This window comes from Schizosaccharomyces cryophilus (assembly GCF_000004155.1).
Source record: "Schizosaccharomyces cryophilus OY26 unplaced genomic scaffold supercont4.2, whole genome shotgun sequence".
NCBI lineage: Eukaryota > Fungi > Ascomycota > Schizosaccharomycetes > Schizosaccharomycetales > Schizosaccharomycetaceae > Schizosaccharomyces > Schizosaccharomyces cryophilus.
Window position 1 is genome coordinate 877,511 of NW_013185625.1, and position 14,707 is coordinate 892,217.

The following is a 14,707-nucleotide window of genomic DNA, read 5'->3' on the forward strand; positions in this document are numbered from 1 at the left end:
AAAAAAAAGACAATAAACCTTTTATACAAGAAAACAAAGGCTTGCATAAATTTAAATGGGCGTTTCATAAGTACTTTTACTATTGAACATAAAATTTGTATTTAACAATTAGAAAAACAATTACAAAACGTACAAGTGAAATCTCAAAAATAAAACATAATTGATGCTGGTACTGTAAAAGAAAAACTTGAAATCTAGGATAGGTTCTAACATCAATAGCAAGTTTTCCGGACATAAATTCATGAATGCTGAATCTATAAATCCTTAGGAAAAAGGGTACAGTCGTATAGCGGACGTTGAGGACGAAAGACAAGAAGGCTTAGATGTCTTATAAAACAAAAACTTTTTATTAATGAAATGGGACTAAAGTTTTCGGTCCTTTGCGCGTATGTACAACTGGCAAATCTACAGCACAGGTGAAAAGATTGTGGAAATCTTTGTACTTCATTTTAAAATGACTGAAATTGTGTAATGGAAACCTGAACCACCTCCTGACGAAACAACTCCTCAATAATTATAAAAAGACGGCTTATCAAACAGGTATAGAAAAGAAGTCAGAGAGCAGATTTTTCAAGGAACAAAAAATAATTAAATATCAAGGTACGAAATGATATCTCATTTCTGGATATAAAAAGACTAATAATCCCTTAAGGAAAATAATTAAACAAAATTAAAAATTGTATCGTGAGCCAAACTTTTGAAGAAAGTCCGAAAATTTTTCAGCTCCTTGCTGAAATGCATCTCTCAGAGCCTCAACATCTTCAGAAGCAGTTTCAGCAAGGTTACGGAAATAATCATCGGACTTTGGAGCTTTTTCAAATTCATCTTCTTCTTCACTTTCTTGGCCGAAGTAAGATTTGGAAGATATAGAGGTGGCACCACGGAAAGAAGCCAAACGTTCTTGAGCCTCTGCAGCAGCATCTGCATTGTAAGAACCACGTCCAAAGTACTGGTCAGATGAAATAGCCTTTTGGGTTGCAAATTTGTCACGTGCGTAGGTAGGAGCGTTCAGCTCCTTCTTTTTCGTTTCACGAGCTTTAGCAGAAGCTTTTGCGCGAGCATTCGAAGCCGCTGCAAATTGTCCAAACCCGAGACGTGAAAAGCTTGCGTCTAAATCTGCTGTAACATCCTTGGCCTTTTCATTCTTTGAAGCTTTTGGTTGAACAGTAGGTTCCTTCTTTGCTTCATGTGTCTTTTCGCTCTCTCCTACTGTAGAAGAAGCAGCAGGAGCATTTGTAGAAGGAGAAGAAGCAGCAGCTGTGGATTGAACATCCACATTTTTCCCGTTTGTCTTGTCGGAGTTACCAGACAAAATGGATTTTTCGAATTCGTCAAAGTCAATATCCGTCGTAACCTTCTTAATACCCATTTGAGGACGGGAAGAGCGAGTTGTTGATGAGGAGCTACTTTTTGATACGACCGGGCGAGCGACGCGCATAGGTCTAGAGGTAGTGGTAGAAGAAGAAGTTCTGGATGACTTAGGTTTCGAATCCACAGTTTGAACATTCGTATTCAAGGAAGTAGGGGAAGAAACAGAAGACTGAATTGAAGAATCCACCAAAAGATTTTCTTTACTTAAATCTTCAGAGGAAGCAAGGGTAACATCGTTTGGCATAGGAGAAGAAAGGGACGCAGCAGGATCCACTTCAGAAACCTGAGACTCAAGTTTTCTAACAGTAGGTTTATCCCATGCGGAAAAGAAATCATCTTCGTCATCGGCAGCTTTGTTTGAAAGAGCATTGGCGTCAGAAACACCTATGGAGCTCATGTCTACAATATTCGGGTGGAATTCTTCATCTTCAGCAGCGAGACGCTCTAATTCTTTTCGATACGACTTTGCCGTTTTTGAGGAATATTTGATCATAGAATCTTTGGAATTTAAAACAGAGACACCACCGTGACGCTTAAAGAAATTGCGCGCATTTTCGTTGCCACCGACACGCATAATTCTAAGCTGTGCATACGTCCAAGAGTCTAAAACTGTTGATCTATATACTCTGTTAGCAATGATCTCTTGCTATTTCGTACAGATCGAATGCCCAACCTATACCAAGTGATATTCGTACCGTACAAACGAGATATGCACGCCCATATTTCTATGAGAAGCACTGCAATCAAGACATAAATAAACTCCAAATGTCGTAGAACTCCATGTTGGATTTTTTGCTCCACAATCAAAACAGACCTATCTTGTTAGCAACTCCGCTCATAACGCAGCTATTTAAAGAAATTTCCTACTTTATTATCTCTTTGAGAACGTAAAGTTGTTAGAATTTTCTGAGATTCTTCCTTCGTAGCAGTCATTTTTCTATTCCCGCTTGGAGTGCCGCTGAAGGGTGAATGGATAGTCCGAAGGCGTTAGCAATTCTACAATGGCGGTCAAGTTAAAAACCAGTAGTTCTAATATTAAGCCAGTTTTGGAGTATAATATTACTAAAAACGCAATCTTTATATTTTTGACTTGGTTTTGCAATGGTTTGATTTTACTTTTGCTCTGTTTTGCCTCTAAATGGTGTATGTAAACATTGGTGTCTGAAAAAAAAAACAACATCAATCCGTAACTTTAGATTTCAATTCCCGGAACTTTTTACTTCTTTTTTATTTAGTTAGTTTTACATTTCTTTATTTATTATTTTGCCTCTATAAATGAAAATGTTATATGAAATGACTGGAGCGTCTTGCATGGCAAATTACACTCTATGTCTTGCATTTAACAAAACAGTCTTTTGATAACAATGGTTGACAATGGAATAGATGGTATGGGATTTTTGATATAGTTATGGCTTTTTTTAACTAAAGAATAAGATGAAATTGTTGAATCCCTCAACAAAGTTTTAGGGATTGTGGTAAACGCGCGAAAAGCGGTCGGTGCCATAGACAAAATGGATTTGCCCGTCGAGCTCAACAATAGTCCGCTTTCCATGCTCGATTCGATTGGAGAGATGATCCATCAGTACACAACAAAGCTCTCAATTGCTGCTAGACCGCCAATCACCAAGGATGCCTTGGAAAAGTACTCAAGTGATATGTCCAACATGGTATCGCCTTTAATTGCGACCTTGCAAGTTTATTCCAAAGAAAAATACGGAAAGATTGTTCATGAGCGTTTAAAAATACATGTGGAGCGGATTTTATTGGGAATAGAATGCTTATTACGGAGTGTTTCACCAAAACCTTTAGCGCATGTTACAGAAGCTTGGAAAACACGAGGACGTTTAATTACAACTGGAATGCTGTGGGAATCTTGCGAAAAGCTTCAGAAACTGGGAAGAGAAGGTGCCTTGGGCTATGTACTCGAAGAATGGGAAAATATTGTATCGATGTTGGATGACGCCGTGAGTGACATGGAAGCCTGGAAAGAAGGTGAGAGCTCTAATTGGGACAGTTTTGGTAGCGAATCAGAAGAAGAGGAAGAGAAGGAGGAGGAAAAAGGGAACGCAACCATTGAATCTCGGACTCAAGAACAGGCTGAATTCGCAAAGCGATTATTACAGCAGTTAAATGCTTGTAAAATTTTATTCCTTTCTATCAAAAAGCATAGATTACCGAAAACGGCTTCTTATTCCTACTTGGACGGTTTGTACGAAAACATGAAGCGCACTTCGGAAGCAATAGACGAAGTGGTCGGACAAGTTCAAGAAGACTCTGACAATATTGAAGATGAATTAGATTTGTTTGCTTGCTCTGCTAAAGAACTTGCTCAGACTTGTATTTCTGAATTTGATTCAGATTCTTTTACACCATGGTATATTAAATGGTTGGAAAATTGGGACCAGTCTTGGAAATAGAGTGTATTATATTTTATAAATATTTTTTGGTTATTTAATTGATTTAGTTACAAGTATCTGAGCTTTTTGTATAAAGACTTCTACTTTCATAGATGCTCGTGCTTTTCCCCGGGTATTGAAAGTTAGGAAGAAGTCAACTTCTGACTTTTCGTGCTGTAGTAGAATAGGATGAGTACATTAATTGAATTTTTCGAAGTAGTCTTGTGATGGAAATGAGTTGAGGAAGGCTAGTTACGCCAACTCCCAGAAACCATAGTAGACAAGTCTAACAATTTTATTTTAGAATACTCTTCTTCCGAGCTTGTAATTCTAGATTTATCAAAAAGCATTTCTTTCCACAAGCTTAACGGCTTTGCCCAGGTTGGACTCCTACTCAACGCATCCAACTTCCTTTATTCGTTAATGTAAAAAAAATTGGAAATTTGTGCTCTTATACAATTTTAAATTTTTGTAAATAAGATATTCTATAGAACTTATATGGATTCTGCTGTTTCAGAAGCAATTGACCGGACAGGGTTGACGTCGAATCCCTCAAACTGTCCTCCTGAGTCGTTTCCAGTGGAGGACTCGTACGGGCAACCTGAAGAAGAGGGATCAGAAACAAATACTTCTGTAACGCAATCTCCTACAAATTCTGAACGACTTACTTATGTGCTAGACGATAATGCCGATACAAAAGCTTTACAGAAGAAGTATATCGAAAATGTATACGGAGGAGAACCAACAAATTTCTTCAGAAATGTTGAAGATTACAGTTTTTATGGAAAAAATATAGAACGGTTTCATGAGCATAAACACGTTTTTATCAACGTGTTACGAAGTCGCCGAAAAGAATTAGATACAAAAGTTAAACATTTAAAAAGTACTTGGAATCAATTAGCAAACCGATGGGAAGAAAATATTCTTCGTGTGGACCGATTTACAGAGCTTGATAAAATGAAAGGCTCCAAAAAAAGTGGAACCCTCTGTTAAAAGGAGCACTCGCAAGGTAATGAGCAACTTTACAGCAGGAGACATCGTTCATTCTGAAGAAGAGTTTCTTGCGATTCTTGCTCGCTTAGAACAACAAGAAAAGGAAGCTGAAAATGCTGCCAAAAATTCAGGAGTAGCCCGGATTCCAAATATGGTTTTATCTGAAAACGATGTCAGGTCGAATTATTTTAATGATCAAAGCAGGCTTGTTACGAATTCTTTAGATTTCTATCACTTCAACTCTCCTTCTGATATTTGGGCGGAAGAGCAGCATTCGATATTTGTTCAACAATTTATGCTTCATGGAAAAAGATTTGGAAAAATTGCAGAGGCTGTTCCTGGAAAGAACGTGAAAGAATGCGTTTTGCATTATTACTTGACAAAAAAGACAAACAATTATCGCGAGCTGGCAGTCACTACAGCGAAAACACGCGGCCGTCGTCGCAGGAAAATGTCGCCAGGCCAGCGAGGTGTTAAGAAGAAGTCCAAGGGCTCTGCTCTTATGGTGGATATTGAAGCAGCAGATGAAACCAAAAACCAGGAAGAACACACACCTTCCCTAACCGAAAACACTCCTGCAGCGGAAAATTCCTTCACCGGAAAAGAAGAACCACCAAACAAATCGAAAATTCCAGAGAAATCGGACGAATCAAAGGTGGAGCAGGAAGCTGGTTTCAAAGAAGCTATTACAGACAATAAAACTAATCAAGAAACCGAAAGGGCTTCAGAAACAAAAGAGGTTACATTTGATTCTCACGAGAAAGTTGCAACAGTTAAAGAAGAACCTGTAGAATCTAAGAGGGAAGATATTGTTATGGAAGATGTCTCCCAAAATGCAGGGAGGCAAAGTATATCGACGGAACTGCAGTCAATTCAATTAAAAGATATATCTCCATTAAAAACACCTTCTCCTACTCCTACTTTTGTAGAGCAGCAAAGGAATAGCTTTTCTAGTAGAAAAGAGAAAGATGCTGCTTCTGCGCTAGCAAATCTCTCTTCAGTGGGTCGGTCAATTCCTTCTGCAAGTTTCTCCGCAGCGATGGTCGAAAACCAACTTTCTGGGTGGGATGAAAAAGAGGAAGCTCTTATTTTGTCTTTAGCTCATGGGATGAATCCAGTGAAACAACAGACTACACCAAGAAGAGCTTCGTCTGGTTCAAGGGGTGCCTTTACTAATTTGGAAATTTTGTCTTCGCAAACAACTTCACCTTCTAAAAGAAGAGCAAGTGAATGTATCACACCGTCTATTTCCAAGATCTTGGATCCTCTCGTTAGCAGCGAACACTCTCTTCAACACCATTCTGAATCCAATGTCTCTTTCCCTGGTCGATTTCAGATTCAGAGACTTCATGGACGAGATGTTCACTCATCCTCTCGACCGTCGCATCACAGTTTTGCGTCAATTCACACATTAGCAGCTTTAGGCGAAAATTTCGAAGAAGAGCAGACCGACGAGGAAAAAGAATCTGTGTCACCTGATCAAGAAACAGGGTCTTAACAGAACGAGAAAAAGGAAAAATTGCTTTGCTTTCACTTCTGCTTTTCTTAACTCTTCTATGATTCGTTTCTTCTGACTAACTGGAATACGACAGAGGAAATAGTCCAGTCTTCTTTATTTTTTTACTTACTACAGAACATCTCTCTTCATTTGTACAATATGTTTTTATTTATTCATAATGGATTCCTATTAATGATCAATTATAATGGCCAGTGTCCTTACTTTGTCTTTTCTATAGTGCGCTTTATTTACTTGGCATGTAGCAAAATGAACGAGCGTACATTCGCTAAGTTGCGTTATTTTTCGTAATAAATTGTAACGCCATTTGTTGTGAATCGGTATTATTACAATACGGCACAACTTCCATTTTTTAAAAAACTTTTTCTCTTCAACTGCCAACAACTGAAAAAGTGGTTTTAAGCGTAATTTGCTTTCAATAAGCAAACTGTGAAGCGTTACATAAATCAAGATAAAAAAGTTTGGAGAAAAGGCTTCCTAAGAATTCAATTAGGGATTAAATAACGCTGGAGTCAATATTGGAAACGCAGTAAAAAGTCCTTAAATAGCGTCTTTGGTGAACTTCCGATTGGATTCTTATGATTCAGACTGCATCTTCGGTAATCGGTAACAATAATAATGGAGCGAATCAGATGGTGGATATGAGTAATTCTCCCGGTTCTGAAACGCCTGTAGCGAATGCGAATGCTTTAACTCCTGTGGGTACTGGCTCGAATTCTGGGTCACAGACGAGAAAGATTACTCAGTTTAGCAACAAACTTTACAACATGGTGAATGACTCCTCGACAGACTCCCTCATCCGCTGGAGCGAACGTGGTGATTCCTTTTTCGTCATCGGACATGAGGATTTTGCAAAACTTGTACTTCCTCGATATTTTAAGCATAATAACTTTTCGAGTTTTGTTAGGCAATTGAACAGTAAGTATATTTAGAAAATTGGCAAGCAATTGCGTTCCAATCGCTTCGTCATTGCTGGAACACCTTTGCAGATTATAAAACGAAATCAGTCTCGTAATACCAAATTTGGGAACCAAGATGGATATTTTTATTTGTTTTTCTATTTCTTAGAGTGTTTAACAGCATGGCTTGCTTGTTCTTTTTTTTTTTTTATTTTGATAGATATTAACATCTTTATAGTGTACGGTTTCCACAAAGTTCCTCATATCCAACAGGGAGTCTTGCAGTCTGACAGTCCTAACGAGCTTCTTGAGTTTGCCAATCCCAACTTTCAACGGGACCAGCCCGAGCTCCTGTGTTACGTTACGAGAAAAAAGGGCGGCTCTCAGGTTTCTGACGACGCTTCGAACTCATTAGACATGTCAACAATTACAATGGAATTGCAAAATATTCGAAATCAACAATTAAGCCTGTCCAGTGAGCTAAGCCGAATTCAGGTTGACAATGCTGCTCTTTGGCAAGAAAACATTGAAACTCGCGAGAGACAACGTCGACACCAGGAAACTATAGACAAGATACTTCGTTTTCTTGCTAGCGTGTATTTGGATGGTAAACAGAACCCCCCGAGCAAAGTTATGCCAAGGAGTCGCAGACTGTTGTTGGAAGCGAAATACCCCTCTGTATCAAATCCAAATCTAAACGCAAACTCAAATGCTAATCGTACTTCTTCTTTTGATGCATCTCCCAACTCATCAGCTACTAATGCAAAGTTTTCTCCTTTGGGTAAACATCGGGAGAGTGACTCCGATATGAGGTTCCGATCTATGTCTGCAGGTCCTGCCTCATCTAGCTATGTTTCTACTGCTAAGTCTGAAACGGGATCTCCCCAAATTGTGGATACTCATAATTTTATGAATGAGTTTAATCCACAAAGGAAGAATTCCACAGAGTCTCTTGCGAATCCTGTGGATACTGGTATCTCTCCACACCACTCTCCTGCCAATGAGATACCGCCTTCTTCCAATCAAGAGGATACTTTAGAGACGAAGCTATCCAATACGGGTGATATTATTAACATGCTGGATGATGCTGGAACTGTGGATAATGAAAGTATGAATACGCTGTCTCCTTTGCTTTTTGATTATCAAGATTCCGGGTATCCTCCACATGCTGATACAGCTGAGGAAAGTCAGATGCCGGTCTATGGCACTCAAAATGATAATTATACCGCGGCCGAAAACAACGTCCCCAATAGATCAGCTTTGAATCCGTACTCGTATAACGATTACTTGTCTAACGTCAACCCGCCTTATCTTCCTCAGCCAAGTAAGGATCAGCTTATCAATTATTATCCTGGTTACTCCGATGATCAGAAACGGATTGCGAATGTATCTGATGGGATTACAAAACAAGATCAAAATATCCAGGCTTTGGCTGATATACTAGGTATTCCTCTTTCTGACGTGAGAGGTGATCCTAGCGGAAATCCAGCCTTCGCTTCTTCGTTGAACAACAATTATAATTTGCCTCTTTCTTCTGACTTGGATAGCGTGCTAAATGTCGTTCCTAGTGAAGAATCCTTTTCGGAATCAAATCCCGTTTTTGATGAGTTTACGAACATCTCTAATCTGACTTCTCCTCCTGAAATTTCCACAAATCAAAGTTTTGATCCGAATAATATTGCATTACCGGGATTGCAGAAGGCTCACTTGAATACTCCTCCTCCTTCTCAAGTTCGCAAAAAAAGAAAGTCTAGTGTTGGCATATAAACGAGTTTTCTGAATTGGAGTTTGTAGCTCTCAGTTCTGTGAGCAATTTTGTAATTTATTGTGAAAACAAGGGTTTTTAATTATGAGTCATTGTTGTTGGTTTTGCTTTATGATTCTCTTTATGAAGAAGTGATGGTATTTTATTCAATTGTTTTTTATTTTTCCTTATCAATTAATAGTATCTTGGTTTAGATTGTACTAATGTTACGAATATTTTCATGAAGCAATATACCGTTTGGTTTTATATATAAACTTTGAAGGGTATTTACGACACTTTAAAAATGGGAATGTAGTGAGTCAAATTAAAATTAAAATTACACATTTGTATTAAATATACTTGTGATTCAAATTACTGAGATACTTAAATTTTTTCCTTTACAACTGATACGTTAGCGGACATATTTCAAGTTTCAAGTATCAGGCTTACAATACAAAGACAAACGTTTATTGGATCTAATCGACAGATATAAAAAATAGGAAAATTAGATATTAAATTCCTCGGGACGAGAAGTATAAGCCAATAGTTTCGATAGAGGGCGTTCTTGAATAGTTAAAGGAATGTAAGGCTCATCAGCTATATAATGCAAAACATGAAGAAAGTGAATTGTTAAGCGTGATTAAAGAACGAGTATCCCGAGGTTATAAGGAGAACGAATGAATGAAGAATTAAACGAAGGTAATTAGAGGATGAATTAATATTCGTCTTCAGCTTCGTACATTTCATTATCAACAGAGTCCTGACCAACTTCTTGGTAATCTCTTTCCAAAGCAGCCAAATCTTCTCTGGCTTCAGAGAACTCGCCTTCTTCCATACCTTCACCAACATACCAGTGAACAAAAGCACGCTTGCTGTACATAAGATCGAATTTGTGGTCCAAACGAGACCACGCTTCAGCAATAGAGGTAGTGTTCGAAAGCATACAAACTGCACGATCCACTTTAGCAATACCGCTATCGGGAATATGTTGAGGAGGCTGGTTGCAAATACCAATCTTGAAACCAGTAGGGCACCAATCCACAAATTGGATAGTACGCTTAGCCTTAATAGTAGTAACAGCGGCTTGAACATCACGAGGAATGACATCGCCACGGTAAAGCAAGCAAGTAGCCATATATCTACCAGCACGAGGATCGCATTTGACCATTTGGTTGTAGGGCTCGAAGCACTGATTGGTAATCTCTTGAACACTGTTGGCTTCGTGGAAAGCTTTCGTTTTACTGACAATGGGGGAATAAGTAACAAGAGGAAAATGGATTCTTGGGTAAGGAACAAGGTTGGTTTGAAATTCGTTAAGATCAACGTTTAGACTTCCGGCGAAACGCAAGGAAGCCGTAATGGACGACACTACTTGAGCGATGAGGCGATTCAAGTTTTCGTAGGTAGGACGTTCAATATCAAGGTTACGACGGCAAATGTCATAGCAAGCTTCATTGTCAACCATGAAAGTACAATCCGAGTTATCCAAAGTCGCGTGAGTCGTAAGAACCGAATTATAGGGTTCCACGACAGAAGTACTGACTTGAGGAGAAGGATACACGGAAAATTGAAGATTTGATTTTTTACCATATTCCATGTTAAGGCGTTCTAAAAGTAAAGCACCAAGACCAGAGCCAGTGCCACCGCCAAAAGAGTGGAAGACAAGGAAACCTTGCAAGCCAGAACAGTTATCGGCCATACGACGGATTCTTTCGAGGGTATCTTCAATCATTTCTTTTCCAACCGTGTAGTGACCACGAGCATAGTTGTTTGAGGCATCTTCCTTGCCAGAAACCATTTGCTCAGGGTGAAAGAGATCGCGGTAGGAACCAGTACGTACTTGGTCGATAACATTCGGCTCCAAGTCTACGTAAATACTTCTAGGAACATACTTGCCTTGGCCCGTTTCTGAAAAAAATGTAGCGAAGCCGTCGTCGCGGTAGCTTATTCCGTGAGGCATTTGATTCCCCTTATCCAAAGGATAACCATCAGGTCCGATGCCATGCTCCAAACAATAGAGCTCCCAGCATGCTATAAACCTGTCAGTAATTCTTCTCATCTGTTATTACCTGAAAATAGTCTGCACAAACGACTTGCCTACTATTTCCTTATTTTATCACCGTACCATTACCGATTTGCACACCAGCTTGCCCAACATGAACGGAAATTACTTCTCTCATAATCTCTTTAAAAGAAGGAAAAATGCCTTAATTGTAAGCAAAAGATGGTCTAAACAGGTTGCTCGTAAAGGCAGAATTACTTGGTCGACGAACTACTGTATTAATAAAGAATATGTGCTACAACGTTGTATCTGGGATTATGCACTACAGCGCTTTGCACTATAATGTAAACAAAAGAGAAGTACGAATTTGTGAATTTGAAAAAGGTAAAATGGGAATAAATTCTCTTAAAGGAAACTTCATAAGGAAGAGAGAGAAAGGTATTTTGTAAAGGGCCTTGATTGAAATTGCTTACGATGGTTCAATAGTTAACTAGTTATAGTCTGTGAATAACAAACTTATGCCGGAGACTAGTAATTTGAATAAAGAAATAAAGGAACAAGAGTCAATTCACAACTCAAAAGAAGGAGTGCGTTATCCATTGCAGGTGTTAAACCTAGGAGAAAGGGAGCAGCGAACTTGAGATTTCTTCTACAGTCACTTGGATTGTTGAACAAACAAGTCAATGCATTTCAAAGAAATCTGTTGTCGGTTGAACAACAAAGGATAATAAACAAGTAGAGCTGAAAGAAAAGAAAAGATACAATAGAATCTTTTGATGAATAGATTGGTTTTGTTTGAGGCGCTTTCTTCTCAACTGTTTTTGCTTCTTAGTCACTCGGCATTTGGAATCCTATTCAGAGAGTTATCAAGCGTTAAAAACTCAGCTTTGTAGTCTAGGGAGGAATCTGTAAAACAGGCTTGAAATATGAAGACTTCTCTTAGAATCATTCAATTAAAAAATGCAAGCTGAAGGTCATAAAATAAACAGTGCTTTATACAACAGCGACTTTAAAAGAAAAACAAAACAGAGAAGGAACATCTTAAGAATTAACCAATTGACACGTACAAAAACATAGCATTAATAATGTGCTTTCCATACTCACATAGTACACAAGGCTAGGAAAAACAACAACAACTAATAAAAATGATATTCTCCACAGCTGAGCTAATTTCGAATCAAGTCTAAAAGTAATTTCGTTCCATATTTATGCACGTCGCATTCTTCCGATAAGCCGATCAATCCTTTATTTTGGTAATTCTGCGGTTAATCGCTTTTTTTTTCACATTAACCACTGTTTATAAACGATCTTTATCCTTTTTGTTGAATATGGGTCGCTCTTGCAAGAGTATTCGAAGAGATTTGGCAGATTGTTTATTACATTCAGACTGTATGTTCATTCACGGGAAATCTGCTCAAGAATGTATGAAAAATAAAGAGCAGCTCCCAGTAGAATGCAGGAACTTGATGACTTCGTTTGGTGAATGTAAACGACAAATGGTACGTTCAGTTTCAAAGAAAATAGAATTAGATCCATTGGCTAACCATTCTAATAGCTTGATATGACCAAACGATACAGAATTGCTCCAGAAAAAGATGAATCATCAGAAACGTCAAATCAACCCTCCCAGGAAGCCAAGTAAAACATACGAGTACGATATGTCGACCATGGTTCTCAAGTGGATGGGACCTCATTTTCTTTCTTTGGAAATACTAGTTCATTTGTATACTCAAAGGAATTGATACACTCAAATACACTTTGGAGCTTCAGACATTTCTTTTATTTTACTAGTACTCTTATACCAAAGATATCTAATTAATAAAAAAAACAAACTATTTTTTTTAGAATTCAAATAAAAAGAATTATATGAAACCTAAACAAATACCAAAACCATATTCATCGCAAATTAGAAAACTCCAAACTATAAAGGAGAAATCGAAAAGCTAGACATAAACTTAAAAGCAAATATTATAAAAAAGTTTTTTAAACATGCTCATCATTCTCTTCTTTTGCAGGAACTTTTTTCGCCCTTTGATCCATTGAAACACTTTTTACAAAGAAGACGGCGATAGCACCAATAGCCATGGCAATAGTAGCAAAAAGCCAAATAGTCTTGTAGGCAGATGCGTAAGCTTCTTTAATATGGTTCTGTTCATCGACTGGACGTTGTTGGATCTGTTCATATGATAGGCTCGAAATCGAACTGTCTCCGTTAAAGGCAGTAGTCACCCTTTGACTAAAAATTACCTCTCCTACGGTTATACCGATAGCACCTCCAATATTTCGTATAAACATTAAAGTGGCCGTGGCCATGGACATTAATGAGGGAGGAAAGGATGCCTGCATGGCAATAAGTGGAGGCAGAAAAAAAAAGCCAGAACCAAACATATAGATAGTAGTTAAGCCCATTGCTTTGGAAAAGGATGAGTAGGCACCCAAAGATATCAAACTGCCCATTCCAGCAGTGCAAGCGACAGCCCCAATATAAAGCAGTGGCTTGTACCGGCCTAGCTTTTTAAGGATGATACCAACACTTATGGAAAAGAAACACAAAATACCACCACCAGGTAAGAAGTGCACACCGGCCATGATAGGACTGTCACCTCGAATCCGTTGAAAGTACTGAGGAATATAGTAAGAGAATAAATAGTAGTTTAGGAAATGAATGAATGAACAAACAAGCAAGCTGAGACTGTTTATATTTTTAAAAAACGTAGGAGACAGTACAGCGTTTCGCTTGGTATGAAAGTCGTATACCATAGCAATGATCACAAGAACTGCACCAACAATAATATAAGGCAAAACACCAGGACGAGACCAATGACCAGAAGAAGCTCCCAAAGAAATACCTAACAAAAAAAGTACAATACCAGTTATAACGCTGATAAGACCAAAAAAGTCAAAAGTTTGAAGGAACAAACGAATGGGTTGTCGTTGCACTGGCAGTAGTCTCAAAAAGAAAACTATAAGACTTGTTGCTATGCCACCAACAGGAAGATTAATGAAGAAAATCCACCGCCAAGTAGTCCTTTGGCAAATAACGCCGCCGAGAATTGGACCAAGGACGAGAGCGATACCCCAAGCCGAAGCAATTAAACCGGTGTATATAGGGCGCGTTTTGAGAGGGGTGATATCAGAAATGATAATGTTAATCAGAGACATAATTCCACCACCCCCAAGACCCTGAATGGCTCTGGAAACAATCAGCATAATCATATTTTGACTAGCACCACTGAGAGCACTACCGAGCATGAAGAAAAAGACCGACACATAAAGCATAGGCTTTCGCCCCAAGATGTTGGAGAGAACGCCAACGGCCGGTAGGATTGCGTTTGTAGCCAAGGAATACGAAGTACCTATCCAAAAGGAGCGAGAGGAATCATGAAAATGCTGAGAAATGGTAGGAAGGGCAACGGTGACAATGGTGTTATCTAGAGCAGCCAAAAAAAGAGTCAAGACAAGAGCAGGGACCACAATTACCATGTTGTTTTCAGGAATCATTTGGATATCCTCATTATGGTTCTTTTCTTCACCCGAGTCATTGTTAATTTGAATATCTGCATTTGTTTTTTCGTCCATCTCGTTCAACGATTTGGGCAAAGGAGAAACGGTGGCTGAGAGGACAGCCGTTGATACCTTATCAGAGGACACGAGTTTATTACTTATTGGAGAATCCGCATAGGTTGAGTCTTGCGTGGCATCATTTATGGGAGAGTTCTTGTTGCTCGCTGGAGCTTCCTGATCGAAGTGATCCATAGTGTGATTGGAAGGAATAGAGATATGCAT

The 14,707-nt window shown here is 38.6% G+C and overlaps 7 protein-coding genes across 7 annotated transcripts; 4 read left to right on the top strand and 3 right to left on the bottom strand.

Annotated features, from left to right (window-relative positions):
• Positions 1-56: 56 nt before the first annotated feature.
• SPOG_01938 (ARF GTPase activating protein) lies at positions 57-2,421 on the bottom strand. Its single transcript, XM_013167042.1, has 3 exons — positions 2,239-2,421; positions 2,067-2,185; positions 57-1,988 (listed from the first exon to the last, which is right to left on the bottom strand). The coding sequence occupies exons 1-3, from the start codon at positions 2,302-2,304 to the stop codon at positions 671-673; spliced, it is 1,503 nt and encodes a 500-aa protein (XP_013022496.1). The 5' UTR covers positions 2,305-2,421; the 3' UTR covers positions 57-670.
• Positions 2,422-2,703: 282 nt separating this feature from the next.
• SPOG_01939 (uncharacterized protein) lies at positions 2,704-3,842 on the top strand. The gene is made up of 2 exons (XM_013167043.1): positions 2,704-2,757; positions 2,806-3,842. The coding sequence occupies exons 1-2, from the start codon at positions 2,736-2,738 to the stop codon at positions 3,786-3,788; spliced, it is 1,005 nt and encodes a 334-aa protein (XP_013022497.1). The 5' UTR covers positions 2,704-2,735; the 3' UTR covers positions 3,789-3,842.
• Positions 3,843-4,265: 423 nt separating this feature from the next.
• Positions 4,266-6,258, top strand: SPOG_01940 (Set3 complex subunit Snt1; the record flags this gene model as incomplete). The annotated part of the gene is made up of 2 exons (XM_013167044.1): positions 4,266-4,695; positions 4,745-6,258. 2 exons carry the CDS (start codon positions 4,266-4,268, stop codon positions 6,256-6,258), a joined length of 1,944 nt encoding a protein of 647 aa, XP_013022498.1.
• Positions 6,259-6,654: 396 nt separating this feature from the next.
• SPOG_01941 (transcription factor Hsf1) lies at positions 6,655-9,261 on the top strand. The gene is made up of 2 exons (XM_013167045.1): positions 6,655-7,194; positions 7,414-9,261. Exons 1-2 carry the CDS (start codon positions 6,855-6,857, stop codon positions 8,940-8,942), a joined length of 1,869 nt encoding a protein of 622 aa, XP_013022499.1. The 5' UTR covers positions 6,655-6,854; the 3' UTR covers positions 8,943-9,261.
• Positions 9,262-9,357: 96 nt separating this feature from the next.
• SPOG_01942 (tubulin alpha 1) lies at positions 9,358-11,164 on the bottom strand. Its single transcript, XM_013167046.1, has 2 exons — positions 11,045-11,164; positions 9,358-10,950 (listed from the first exon to the last, which is right to left on the bottom strand). Exons 1-2 carry the CDS (start codon positions 11,097-11,099, stop codon positions 9,635-9,637), a joined length of 1,371 nt encoding a protein of 456 aa, XP_013022500.1. The 5' UTR covers positions 11,100-11,164; the 3' UTR covers positions 9,358-9,634.
• A 912-nt stretch (positions 11,165-12,076) lies between these two features.
• SPOG_01943 (inner membrane protein) lies at positions 12,077-12,754 on the top strand. Its single transcript, XM_013167047.1, has 2 exons — positions 12,077-12,420; positions 12,477-12,754. Exons 1-2 carry the CDS (start codon positions 12,250-12,252, stop codon positions 12,561-12,563), a joined length of 258 nt encoding a protein of 85 aa, XP_013022501.1. The 5' UTR covers positions 12,077-12,249; the 3' UTR covers positions 12,564-12,754.
• A 150-nt stretch (positions 12,755-12,904) lies between these two features.
• Positions 12,905-14,707, bottom strand: SPOG_01944 (MFS transporter; the record flags this gene model as incomplete). The annotated part of the gene is made up of 2 exons (XM_013167048.1): positions 12,905-13,770; positions 13,792-14,707. 2 exons carry the CDS (start codon positions 14,705-14,707, stop codon positions 12,905-12,907), a joined length of 1,782 nt encoding a protein of 593 aa, XP_013022502.1.

Excerpts from the sequence above, each read along its gene's own strand:
- SPOG_01938 (XM_013167042.1), bottom strand. The coding sequence starts at position 2,304 with ATGACTGCTACGAAGGAAGAATCTCAGAAAATTCTAACAACTTTACGT. Across the intron at positions 2,186-2,238 it reads GTTCTCAAAGAGATAATAAA|GTCTGTTTTGATTGTGGAGC; the intron begins GTAGGAAATTTC and ends CTAACAAGATAG. Across the intron at positions 1,989-2,066 it reads GTGCATATCTCGTTTGTACG|ATCAACAGTTTTAGACTCTT; the intron begins GTACGAATATCA and ends CAGAGTATATAG.
- SPOG_01939 (XM_013167043.1), top strand. The coding sequence starts at position 2,736 with ATGGTTGACAATGGAATAGATG. Across the intron at positions 2,758-2,805 it reads GGTTGACAATGGAATAGATG|ATGAAATTGTTGAATCCCTC; the intron begins GTATGGGATTTT and ends CTAAAGAATAAG.
- SPOG_01941 (XM_013167045.1), top strand. The coding sequence starts at position 6,855 with ATGATTCAGACTGCATCTTCGGTAATCGGTAACAATAATAATGGAGCG. Across the intron at positions 7,195-7,413 it reads TTTTGTTAGGCAATTGAACA|TGTACGGTTTCCACAAAGTT; the intron begins GTAAGTATATTT and ends ACATCTTTATAG.
- SPOG_01942 (XM_013167046.1), bottom strand. The coding sequence starts at position 11,099 with ATGAGAGAAGTAATTTCCGTTCATGTTGGGCAAGCTGGTGTGCAAATC. Across the intron at positions 10,951-11,044 it reads TGGTGTGCAAATCGGTAATG|CATGCTGGGAGCTCTATTGT; the intron begins GTACGGTGATAA and ends ACAGGTTTATAG.
- SPOG_01943 (XM_013167047.1), top strand. The coding sequence starts at position 12,250 with ATGGGTCGCTCTTGCAAGAGTATTCGAAGAGATTTGGCAGATTGTTTA. Across the intron at positions 12,421-12,476 it reads GTGAATGTAAACGACAAATG|CTTGATATGACCAAACGATA; the intron begins GTACGTTCAGTT and ends CCATTCTAATAG.